General features: G+C 42.5%; 1 protein-coding gene across 1 annotated transcript; it reads right to left on the reverse strand.

Moving 5' to 3' along the window:
- Positions 1–1,917: 1,917 nt before the first annotated feature.
- On the reverse strand, positions 1,918–13,016 carry LOC121301022 (epithelial membrane protein 2-like). The gene is made up of 5 exons (XM_041230096.1): positions 12,866–13,016; positions 3,997–4,101; positions 2,836–2,929; positions 2,385–2,525; positions 1,918–2,291 (listed from the first exon to the last, which is right to left on the reverse strand). The coding sequence occupies exons 2-5, from the start codon at positions 4,072–4,074 to the stop codon at positions 2,125–2,127; spliced, it is 480 nt and encodes a 159-aa protein (XP_041086030.1). The 5' UTR covers positions 4,075–4,101; positions 12,866–13,016; the 3' UTR covers positions 1,918–2,124.
- Between the last annotated feature and the right edge of the window lie 314 nt (positions 13,017–13,330).

Genomic DNA, 13,330 nt, shown 5'->3' on the forward strand with positions numbered 1-13,330 from the left:
TCAAAGCTGCCTTGAATATTTAAGAGTCTTCAAACTCATAGATACCCGCTCCTAACTTAGACAGGGTAGGTTCTGAGGCACTTTTTAAAAGACCAAATATTTATAGAAGTAACTGGGACTGTTTATGGACATTCAGGACACAATCAAAAAACATTAAACAACAATTATAATAATAAAGGGCCTGATACACAATGACACCCATAAAGTTCAATCTATCAATCCAGCCTAAACACAGTGAGGCTTCTTTTAGTGTCTTTCATGTCAATTTGAATCGCATGCTCTACTTTCAGTGCTAGTGTTCCTTCCCCCTGTCCCGTCAAGGCCCCCCCCCCCCCCCCCAAACAAAAACAACCCTCCCTTTGAGGAAGTGAAGTGATGTGGGTTCTGAGACCAGACTTAAATAATCTCTGTTACAAGGCTATAACCATCGTCATCATTGCAGTGAAGTATAGTCTCGTTGATCCTCTGAGATTCTGTAACGTGGGCTCACTGGCAATACTAATTCAGAACTTCAATGCCTCTTTAAGACTCAAAGCATGTACTGCAAGCAAACCCTTGAACTGGTATACAGCTACACAATGCACGTGAATAGTATATAGTCTACTGTGTATATTTTCAATCAAACAGTAATAATAACACCTCAGGTTTTTAAGAAAGTAAGCAAAAAAGGTTTTTTTTTTTTTTTTTGGTTTTTTTTTTGTTTTGTTTTTTGTTTTTCCCTACACAAAACCAAAACAGTTCAAAAAGTTTAATTGTATAAAAATTACAATAAGTACAACTTGAATTGATATTTTGGTGTGTGGTCCAGTATTTCATTGATTGCTTTTAAATCCAGAATCACACTAGAGGGCTATGTATTGAAACAGAGAGGAAAGGTCAAGGTTCCATCTGCCTCTTATCTGCAACCATCTATAAAAAACTTTTTTTTGTTTGTTTGTTTTTTGTTTCCAATGTGTTGATTATTACAATATATATATATATTTTTTTTAAGTTTGGACTCCAATAACCACTGTAACAAAATATTGCATAGCACTGCTATGTTTCATAGAATACTTTTAGTTAATAAGCAGGCCAGTCTGTAGGGAGCACTGCAGTGGATTTGTGTTCGTTTAACATGAAGCTGTTGGCTTCTGAATGAGTTTTCATTTTCAAAGCACTGGGCTGTAGTTCACATACAGCCACGGCAAAGCAACCCCATTGTAGAATTAAATAAACAGCTCACCCCTCCTGCTGTGTGACATGCCAGTGCTAGAGATGGGCCCTGACGGGCAATCCTGCCAGCTGTTTCTTAACTCGGTAAAACTGCACATTAACATTGCAACAAAAAAAAAAAAAACAAGTAACATTGACAAAGAACATTTTCAAGTTAGTCTTTTTTTGTTTGTTTTGCTTTTGGCTTTTTAATATAATCAAGACAGGGTCGAGATCAAAATGCTTTCCAGTAAAAGCAGAGATGACCGGTCCAGTGATAGAAGTACTGGCTGGGTGGTGAATGTGACTGCTCAACACTTCAACTGAGTGAACACTGACTGAGCAACTCTGCAGGCCATCTACTGCTTCCCAAGCCTGCTCCTGGGGACCAGTGTCTGCCCATTTTCATTCAGCGCTCAATAACTTAATCAAACCCTCCACTGAACTAATAAGGTGCTTAATTAGACCTTTTTACTTGTTTTCAGATCTTAAACAGTTGCAGATTTCAAGTTGGGTATAACATTTTATAAGTAACTCTGCAGCATTTTAGGAGCTGTGAACAATTTAAAAGGTCTAATTAAGTAAATCATTATTTCACTAAAGGATCTCGTTAAGTAATTTAGAGCTCAGTTGTAAAAAAAACCAGAAGACATGGTTGGGAAGCTCTGGTTAGTGGTTTCAGCCAAAAAAAAAAAAAAAATATATATATATATATTATATATATATATATATATATATATAATTCCACTTTGCTATTGTTAATATAGATAAGGGTGTTTTTTGCTGTCTTAATATTATTTCTTTTCTGTCAATGAATGTATCTTTAATACACAAGATATTAAAAACATTTATAATCATGATTATTATATACAAAATGTATTTATTTGACTTTGGCGTCTGCTAGTTGTGATTGGTTGTTCCTGCTGTGCGTGTTTATTTGCGTTTCCGCAGCACTAGATACATCAGCCCGCTGAACAGGGTGAAAGGAAAGGCAAGCCAGGCTAAGATGAAGGAAGATCCATACTGCCCATCTTTCAAGTCACTGTGGAAGTTCAAATGCTCAGCCGTGTAAATTGAAGCTCCGGTCATGACGCAGAGACCTAAACACACAGGAATATGTATAAACATTTCAAACATCAAAATGGAGAGACAACTGTAGAGAACTCATGCTAGAGGAAACAAAAAGTACTCACTGGACAGGAGCTGGATGATGGCTGTGAAGACAAATCGCTCCCCCTGCTTCAGACGGAAGAGCTGCAGGATGAACACAAAGAACCCCACGCAGCACAGAATGGTGGACAGAATCATGGAGGCCTGGACAGTCTGGACAAAGCCTGAACAACACACAGGAACATAAAGAACGAACATGATGAATTACTCTAAACATCAACTGATTTTACAAACTCCAGCACGCAAAATCTCCCCAAAATACATACCGATGTCATTATTATTATTACTATAATAAAAGTATGTTCCCATATATATATATATATATATATATATATATATATATATATATATATATATATTATATATATATAAGGATCGTAGCATAATTGTATTCTAAATGTTAATGCAAATACACTAACAGCACATTATTAAGCTGAGATTCATCATTCAAAGTAAAGCAGACAGGACACTTACCCTTATAGTCTTTGGCATCTGTTGCTATGCAAGGGTTGGTCCCATTGCACCTCTGCCACAGATCTACAGAGATCTCACCCAGTGTCCACCAAGCCTGTGGAGAAAGTTTGACATTGTATCAAATAGAAAAAGACACACAATTACAGAACTGTGGAGAAACTGCAATCCTACCCTCTATTGTGCAGTCAGCACAGCACTGCCGTGTTTGTGCGTTCAACCAGTGAAGAGACTGCAATTATTTCTGGAGGTTTCTTGCTTGAGAACGACTTGTTTGCAGCTTCACAGTGATAATTTGATCATCCATAGAAACCAATTAAATTTCAGATAGCAAGAGACTTCACTGTAGAAATAGCATTGTCCCTCCCTCTCCAGGGCATGACAGAGGCACATTGAAAGTGCAGAAAGACATTATGGTAATAACCTTCATTTCCATGCCAGTCCAGTCACATTAATTCTCATCTTTTTGCTGTAACGCAGCTCCTTGAATTTGCATTGACGATTACGATCTGGAAAGCAGTGGCTCCAGACACAACCCATATTCAAATGCTATCCTAACGACAGAGGCTGATAAATGAGACAGCAGCATCTCAGTTCAGTATGTGGGGGACACTGTGTACCCCCGCACCCTGATTGCTGCCCCTGTGTGTGGAACAAACCAGATTCACTTGGATTCATGTAATGATCCTGAAATTGATGTCCTCAATCAGTACATAGCCAGTACAGTGTACACTCAATTACACTCGCCGATGACTTTAATAACAAGCAAAAAAATAAGTTTAACACAAACTCTGAATCTACTTTGATTATCATGGCATTCATCTCGTCACGGTCTGTCACAGCAAAATCAGACCATAACACATTTGCTTTTATGGAAATGCTCAGCCTGTATGCAAACAGTAGAGTAAATAAATGCATGTCTAGTGTGTTTAACCCAAGAGACAAAATACAACAGGACCCACTATCTTTAATCGCTGTGTTAAGCTTTGAACTGTAAACTTGATTTACAGCAATTCAAAATGGGCTTTAAAAAAACACTCCTTAGAGTTTTGTGAATCGGGCTCTTCATTTGAGATTTTGAGACGCAAGAGAAATGATCAGTGATTGCCTGGGATCATCACGAGAAGAATGTTTTTTTTGTTATTTTGTTTTTTGTTTACTCACGTTGTTTATCGTGGAGATGAGAAGCAGGACAGCTGAGACCACGTGGAAGAGGATAATCAAAGCAAGAATGACCAACATCCTGACGGGGAGAGGAGAGACCTGGAGCTGAAATACAAGCAAACAGAGTCAGCGTTCCTGCCTGCCAGCGCTCTCAGACAGGTATTCAAGTCCCTTTGTGCTCGATAAGCTGATGAACATACAAGGGTGTGGACACAAGAGGGCGCTGAAGGACAACAAAGGGAAATGTCAAAAAAACAGCATCAACGAGCCTGCATCCACACTCACAGGACCTCAGCACCCCTCCACCAACCCTGCAGACAGCATCAAAGAGCCTGCATCCACACTCACAGGACCTCAGCACCCCTCCACCAACCCTGCAGACAGCATCAACGAGCCTGCATCCACACTCACAGGACCTCAGCACCCCTCCACCAACCCTGCGGACAGCATCAAAGAGCCTGCATCCACACTCACAGGACCTCAGCACCCCTCCACCAACCCTGCAGACAGCATCAACGAGCCTGCATCCACACTCACAGGACCTCAGCACCCCTCCACCAACCCTGCAGACAGCATCAAAGAGCCTGCATCCACACTCACAGGACCTCAGCACCCCTCCACCAACCCTGCAGACAGCATCAAAGAGCCTGCATCCACACTCACAGGACCTCAGCACCCCTCCACCAACCCTGCAGACAGCATCAAAGAGCCTGCATCCACACTCACAGGACCTCAGCACCCCTCCACCAACCCTGCAGACAGCATCAACGAGCCTGCATCCACACTCACAGGACCTCAGCACCCCTCCACCAACCCTGCGGACAGCATCAAAGAGCCTGCATCCACACTCACAGGACCTCAGCACCCCTCCACCAACCCTGCAGACAGCATCAACGAGCCTGCATCCACACTCACAGGACCTCAGCACCCCTCCACCAACCCTGCAGACAGCATCAAAGAGCCTGCATCCACACTCACAGGACCTCAGCACCCCTCCACCAACCCTGCAGACAGCATCAACGAGGCGTCCATTGTGCAGACTCAAGCAGTGGAGCTGCGGAAACGTCCTGTTAAACACCCCCCACCCCTCTTCCTCCTCCTCCTCCAAGGCTGTGAAACAGGAAACACTAATTCCAGCATGGCCCCCCTGCCCTGCACCCCCAGGCTCTAGACCCCAGCCCTGGAAAGGGGTGCACAGCGTTTTTAAGAAGCACATGTGGCCTGAGTCTAACCTTGACCATTACATGCAAAGGGAGGAATGAGCCCCTCCCAATAGCATGCTGACTGACTCAGCTCCCTCCACATTCACACAAACATCTGTACAAAGAAACACGCTCGCTGCAACACAGGAAAAGCAAAACCAAGGCCAAAACAGGTTGATACCCTGACAGCACGCGCACACACACACAGAGACACACAAACACACACACAGAGACACAGATATTTAAACACATATACACAGAGACACACACACATGCACTGGGATTTCTGTTCCTCCCGTTCGGAATGCTTGTGGTTGGAAGAATTGCAGACTTGGTCGAGAACTGAGGAAATTGTAAAAACACTGAAGCAAAGTAAAATCACGCCCTCCCAAAGTCCTCTGAAAAGCTTTCACAACTTGAACTTCTATAGAATGAAAAGACCCAGCACTTCTTCCTTATTGTCCAGTTCTAAAATCAATCAATCAATCAATCAATCAATCCTTATTTTATAGAGCGCCTTTCATAGTGGACCACCATCACAAAGCGCTTTACAAGATATCATGTGGTCATGTTTTTTACATCTAGTAAGGATCCTAGCAGCGGCATTCTGAAACAGCTGCAATCGGTTTATGGTGCGTGATGGAAGACCACCGTAGAGAGAGTTGCAGTAGTCGAGTCGAGAGCAGATGAATGCAGGACAGTATCTCTGCACCTGGGAGGGAAAGGTAGGGACGGACCTTGGAGATGTTTCGGAGGTGGTAGAAGGAATATTTGACTACAGAGGAGATTTGGGCATCAAAAGGACACATTACATTCGCATTCAACATTAATGAAACAAAATGTGGAACAAATTAATACAATGGAAATGGAAAACACATTCTCCTGAGCCTAAGGGATCCCTAAGCCAGACATTCCTGGCAAGGAGGCGTTTCAAACGACTCCGGTAAAGCGTTCTGTCCAGAGTACAGAGCGTTAGGGTTCTAGAACCCATGCAGATGTCTCTGCAGCTCTACAGGTCGCTCTACAAGGATCCTGCTACATCTTGCGTCCTGTTTTTTAGTCACGTTAAAAGCATCAACGTGTAGTCTAGCAACAAAAAAGAGGTGATATTCTGGCGAACCCTAGTAACTGCTGCTGTTCACAGTGTTTACAGAGACGCTAACAAATTAAAAACTGGCCAAGTTTCACCGCCAACTTGGGCAGCAGAATCCCACAACTGTGCTGTGCTGCATGTTTACGTGAGCTAAACAGATCAACAGGCTGGTGGGAATCACTGACAGGGGAGAGGGTCGGCACTAAAAATAGCCAGCTCTGACATCTGAACTCCCCATTAGAATACAAACTGCTTTAAAGATGCAGGCTACTATTGAGTGCAAAAACTAGCAATGTGATCCTCTAGGAACACACAGGAACTGCTCCTCTCTGCAGCTATGCTGTTGCTAACTAGCGGATTTCAAAACGTTGGATAGAGGTTGAGCACATGGTGAAGCATTCATAACCTCCTTCTGCTGCAGGTGGAAAGGGAAAACATGTTTCCCCAGGAGAGGAGCCATCAATAAATCAGATGAATCTGAAGAGATCCTGAGGCCTGTGTTTGGGGGTCCTGCACCTCTCACAGAACATCTGGGCAGCAGCTGCCCTCGGCACAGACTGGGAGTCAGAGAGCCAGGGGGGGATTGGAGGGGCTGCATGAACCCCAAACGAAAAGCAGAGGTGGGTCTTGGAAACGTGCAGTAAACAAGTCTCTAGCAGCTATAAAAGATTTCATAAAAATTCTACTGCAGATTAATAGCAATGTTCTCTCTCTCTCTCTCGCTCTCGCTCTCTTCTCTCTCTCCTTGAATTTGTCCCTCAGTAAGGTGGAAACTGCTGACTGCAAGAACATTTTTAATGTCACTTTTCATAAAACAAAACCTGCAGTCTCTAGCATACCTCCTACCCGAACCTGGCTGCTGCACAGAATGCCTCAAAACGTGGGATAAAAACACATTATGAGATGACTGGGGGAAGTTTCTTTGTTTGTTTTTTAATTGAACCAGATATAGAGATGAGCTCACAATAAACCTGGCGCTGCCTGTCTATCTGTCCGGCCTTCTGCCTGCCTGTCCGTTATTCTGTCTTGTTGTTTAGGCAATCACAGTATTCTGTAATGTTGATCTGAGTTGGCACAGTCAGTTTGTAGTTTCCTGTGTTTTTCAATATGCATTTGCCATGCTTTGTAATCGTTATACAGTTTTTTTGTTTTGTTTTCTGTTCTGTCACTTTTGCAAGGGCTAGCTTTCTTTTTCCCCTCTTATCACTGCATGGGGAAGGTCGCGACATCTTCAAACACTGCTTTGATTGACACGCTTAAGCTTTCTACTGTGAGAGTGTTATTATACCAGGAGTGAAGAAGAGACCATTGTGGCTGATAATGACACTTACTTCACTTACTACCAAGAGTGCTTTCCAGTGTGTTCAGATAGGAGCGTGCGATCTGATAAATCCCCCGGTGTAACCCTTCAATCCTGCCTCACTTCCTGTCGCAGCACGTGAGGCACAGATGCCCTAGTTTCAGAAACTGCTTTCACTTGGGAGTAAGCCTACTGTTGTTTTCTTACATTGCCAAGCCAATCACAGGTGGCTTCAATGAGCAAAGCCAATTTGGTCTGTTTTTAGTTTGCAAGGAATTACAACAGCCAGAGCAGAGTGTGGTTGCACGCTTTCAAAAACAAAATAACATCAAGTGACTGGAGGGGGGGAGGGGTCTCTGGTTCTCCAAAGCAGGTTAACCCCATAATCACCAAACCTCAGCAGCACCTCGGAGTGAAAACAAACTGCAGATGACTTCAGATCGCTGAGCCACCGAACGAAAACATCAGCATGAAACACATCCTGCCACCCTTAACTGAGCCGGCTCTTTTGTACAGCGGTCTTGCCTTCTACCTGTGTGTGGATTGCCTCGCCCTGTGTGATGCGCTTGCCTGGGGGAACTGAGGTTTGCTACATGTTCTTTGGGAATGCTGTACCGCCTGAATGAGGCAGAAAAAATTGTCTCGGCTGATTTTCCACCAGTAGATTCCATTATTTTATCACTGGTGCAAGCTCCAAAGCTAGCGCTTTTAAATAAAGATGCTACCTGCCAGAATAAGCAGTGCAGGGTTTCTGAAATTATAAAAGGTTTACTCAGCTAGCGCTTTTGCTGCACGGCTGGGTAATTATAACAGCATCTTGGTGGCTTACCACAGCTGTCTGTTGAAGTCTCTTTCACAAATATCCGCTATCCATGTTTCTGCATTATGATTTGCTGTGCTTTTACTATGGGAAACTTTCTTAAGTGACCAAACACGGACTGCCATGGCTTTGCTTTTCAATTCTGTATCGATAGCATTGTGTGTGTGTGTGTGTGTGTGTACATTCTTTCTGAAATTTGCTAATTATAGTTTTCTGTAAACCTCAAAAGTATTTATGCAAAGCCCATATATACGTTTCTGTTAGGATAGGACGAGGGGAGGGTCCCTCCCCTCTCCTCCTCCTCTCCTCCCATCCCTCCCCCTCTTCCCCCCTCTCCTTCCCCTTGCTTGTGTGAAGACCCAGCTGTCCCTGGTGTGTTTACAGCGCTCTGAAAGCTGTTTGGGCTCTTCCACCAGCTTTCATCTGCCAGACGTCTGTCATAAAGCGCTGAAAACAGCTGACGGTCTGTCAGTGTGATTCTCAGTTCCAGTCATGTTTTAACACTGGACACTTCATGTGAGGGTCAGGAAAGGTTTATAATGAAACCCACATGACACTGAACACAAAAACCTTGGAACACTGTACCTGGATTGACAGCAATCCTCCACTGACAGCTCAATTATAAAAATGAAAAAAATCTTCAGCCATCTAAAAAAGACAATCTCGCTCAACTTAAAATTCCAACAGAATACCATTAGTTCTAGTTACCAGCTGCAGAAACACCCTCAAGCCTAATTCATGAGCATGCATCCCCTCTAGCTCCCCTGGACAGTAACAGACCATCAGATTACATGTCAAGAACACATTTTGAAAGGTCTACTGCTTCTGACAGCTCCTGTGTTCTGACTGTGAACCCGTCCTCTCTGTCAGTGTTCGGTATAAACACACGAACTGGCTTTGTTTTAAAAGACCTCCTGCTTCCTCTGTTGCACACGGCTTTCACATCCTGGACTGAGTTTGTGAAGACACTCCTTCGGACAGCCTGGCCCTTTCAACATGCTTTTCAAACAGCTCCACATCTGGATTAACAAAGAACAGCCAAGACCTTCGACACTGTGGTGGGTATATAAACCCAACGAGAACACAGCGAGTCGGCGTTTATAATCACCAGGGATCCTAGGAATGAGGCTCAGATGAGGCTGAAACAGCAGGGCCATTGAAAACACTGAAACGGACCACAGTGTTTGGATCATTTCAGCATCTTACAACTGCCAAAGAACAGCAGGAAACTGCTTCAGATTTTGTCAAAATGTGTGTAAAAGCCGACATTCCTCAGTGGATCAACCGGTAGTTTGAGATTCTTTCAGCAAGCACATTCCAAAGAGACCAACAGGCCTAGATGGAATTCTGCAGGTCTGCAATAGCCATCCGGGTGACAAAGACTAACACAGAGTTGAACTCATATGAATATTGTTATTTATTTATTTTTTTTATAACAGGGAACTATTTGTAATATTTGAAGTAAAAAAAAAAGTATTTGGTTGCTTAGAATTTAAAAGTGTAGCCATTTTTATTTTATTTGTTTAATTAGCAGACACATTTATCCAAAGTGACTTGCACGTGTTACACTGTAATACAAGAACACAGTTCAAGAACAATGAAAGTTATAAAATAAAATATTGAGACACAACAAGAACAACAGTAAATGCTTCCTGTGTTAACTGTTACCCGATAGTGCTGTTTGTGTGTCTTATAATGTGGCAGGAAAACTAATTTTTACACCTTTTACTCACGGAATAATGCAGATTTATTTTTTTTAAATCGGAGAATTAAATTTTTTTATTGCGGAAAACTAGGATCCCTGATAATCACAGAGGCAGGCCTGTCTATTGAAATCTGCACTCTGCCGTGCGGAAAGGTGTCGTAGAGCTCTGTGAATGAAAATGGCTTTGGTGTGAAATCAAACATGATCCACTCCTGTAGATTACTACAAAATTATAATCATGGTAGGGCCTGTAGTGTGCGGTATGTGGTTTCGTTTGTTTTTTTCAGCATTCTTGCACTTGCATTCCATTCTGATTCTTCTTCGACACTCTGAAACCCCACCCCTCGTAAAGAGTCACCACACCTCACCTGGCTCCCTGGATAACAAATGCAATGCAGATGAAAAGCACAGACCACAGTGAGTTTACTATACTGGGAATGCTTGAATACTGAGTGACGCCCATGCAGCTGCCATGTCAAATATGCACGAACACACGTCAATCTCCTCTGTTGAAAAGGAGCACGTCATTTTCCTCTTACATCATACTTTACATATCTGCAAGATGAAGTCAAGACGTGTAATTCTCTGCTGGTGCCAAAGTATCACAATGCAAATCTAATAGACCTTATTACAGATGCGCTTCACTCGTAAAACACTCGTAAAAAGTGGACATTGCAAGAATTGATAGAAAAAAATGAGAAAATGATTAAAAACGATCAGAGTGATTCATGCAATCACATGATTCATGATTGAATTGCACGAATCAGAGTGATTTGTGCAGTGAGAACTCCACTCTGCTCAGAGTGATTCATGCAATGGGATCTCCACTCTGCTCAGAGTGATTTGTGCAATGGGATCTCCACTCTGCTCAGAGTGATTCGTGCAATGAGATCTCCATTCTGCTCAGAGTGATTTGTGCAATGGAATCTCCACTCCACTCTGCTCAGAGTGATTTGTGCAATGGGATCTCCACTCTGCTCAGAGTGATTCATGCAATGAGATCTCCACTCTGCTCAGAGTGATTCGTGCAATGGGATCTCCACTCTGCTCAGAGTGATTCGTGCAATGGGATCTCCACTCTGCTCAGTGATTCATGCAATGGGATCTCCACTCTGCTCAGAGTGATTCAGAGTGTGCAATGGGATCTCCACTCTGCTCAGAGTGATTCGTGCAATGGGATCTCCACTCTGCTCAGAGTGATTCGTGCAATGGGATCTCCACTCTGCTCAGAGTGATTCATGCAATGGGATCTCCACTCTGCTCAGAGTGATTCGTGCAATGGGATCTCCACTCCCCCACTCTTTCCTTTGCAGAGCTCAGGAACTGCTGAACCCTAAGCAGAGCATGCAGAGAGAGCAAGGGGACTCACTGCTAGCATGCCACAGACACTGAAACTGAAAAAGCAACAGCATCCCAGCAGGGTGTGGTTCACTTACAAACTCCACAGGCAGTGACATTTTAAACGTGTGGGCACAAGGGCATCCACAGTATGTAAATCTAGACTGAGCCCATTAATAGCAGCTGCAGCACTTGATATTAACAGCAGGTCCCTGGTGTAGGCCTGTGCGTTGGGACCAGAGTTCAAATCCTCTGACAAATAAATAAATACACAATTACACAAGTATCGACTGACTGACATGAAATAGCCTGTTCTGTACCCCTCTCTCTTTCGCTCGCTCTAAACTCGTTAGTAGTATTGGACTCGCCACAATAACGTCACTGCCTATACTAGCCACCAGGCGGCGCCCGAACACCGAGAAACAAAAATACTAGCCTATATGCAGGAGGGAGGAGGGGAGAATGGGTGGTTAGAAATTACTTGCACTAATTCTCTCCTACGTTATTTTATCTAAACAAATTACTTTAAATTCCTCTTTAAAAAAACAACAAAAAATTGAAAACATGTTAAACAAAATATCGTTGGAAATACACGCACATATATATCTGAAAATACAGAGAGACTATTTCTCCAAGTGTTAAATTCAAGCAGAATAAAGTTGCTACACTGTCTGCAAAAGAAACACCGATCTCAAAACATGGCAAAACTCAGACACTGATCCTAATCATAAAGTCAAACCCTTCTAATTACCAACAATGCTAACGATGGACCTGAAAGTTTTATTCAGGAGTTGAAGAGCCGATTCAATATATATATATTATATATATATATATATATATATATATATATATATATATATATATATATATATATATATAATATATAAATAACATATTGGTCAGTTGTCATTAATTCCCATATAAACTTCTATCTATCGATTAACATAGCTGATTTCTAATAATACCATAATAATAATAATAATAATAATAATAATAATAATAATAATAATAATAATAATAATAATAATGCTCAAATTGTGTTAAATAACTTGCATGAGTTACAATAGCAAGGCACTGTATTGTGTTGCCTTCGTATAACAATTCACACTGAGACACACGCACAGGGCACCGCCCCTTTAAGATAAAGTACTGCATTGAAATTGTAAGTAAAGTTTATTGGGATAAAACAAATCCACCCCTCTCTTGTCATATTAACCGAGATGAGTGTTGCTAATTTGTGTTATTAACACCGGTACCTGTAAAAATACTTTGTAAAAATGCAAGTTTCCATTAAAACTTCATTCTCCCTCCTTTTTTTCCCAGCAAAATACGTAGAAGTTCTATCAGATAACTCTTCTGCAACAAAACGGAGTGCTGAGCAAACGCAACACGTTAAAGCACGGATACTCACATCGGTAGCTTTAAAGTCTCGCAGAAGGGTCGATTTTAACTGTATGGAGTGTAGTTGTGAAGTCCGTGTGATGTAAAGGCAAACTTGATTGAAGCAGACTGACGCTGTACCAGTAGACGCTGAGCCTCTCTCTCTCTCTCTCTCTCTCTCTCTCTCTCTCTCTCTCTCTCTCTCTCTCTCTCTCTCTCTCTCTCTCTCTCTCTCTCTCTCTCTCTCTCTCTCCCCTCCCCCTATTCCTTCTGTGCGAGTGAGGTCACAATGTAACCCGGGGGTGTGGTGTGGAATTTAAGATTGTTATTCTGCTGGAGAAAGGGGGGGGGCAGACTTTTTTGAGAAATGTGTGAACAATCCTGCAAGCTGCAGCTACAGCACAAATAGACTACGTGTTTCTGTTTATTTATTTAGCCTTTCAGATGCTTGCAGCTCATACCGGCCAATGTCATGATGCTGGGCCAGTAAGATTTG

This window comes from Polyodon spathula, chromosome 26, assembly GCF_017654505.1.
Source record: "Polyodon spathula isolate WHYD16114869_AA chromosome 26, ASM1765450v1, whole genome shotgun sequence".
Taxonomy (NCBI): Eukaryota; Metazoa; Chordata; class Actinopteri; order Acipenseriformes; family Polyodontidae; genus Polyodon; species Polyodon spathula.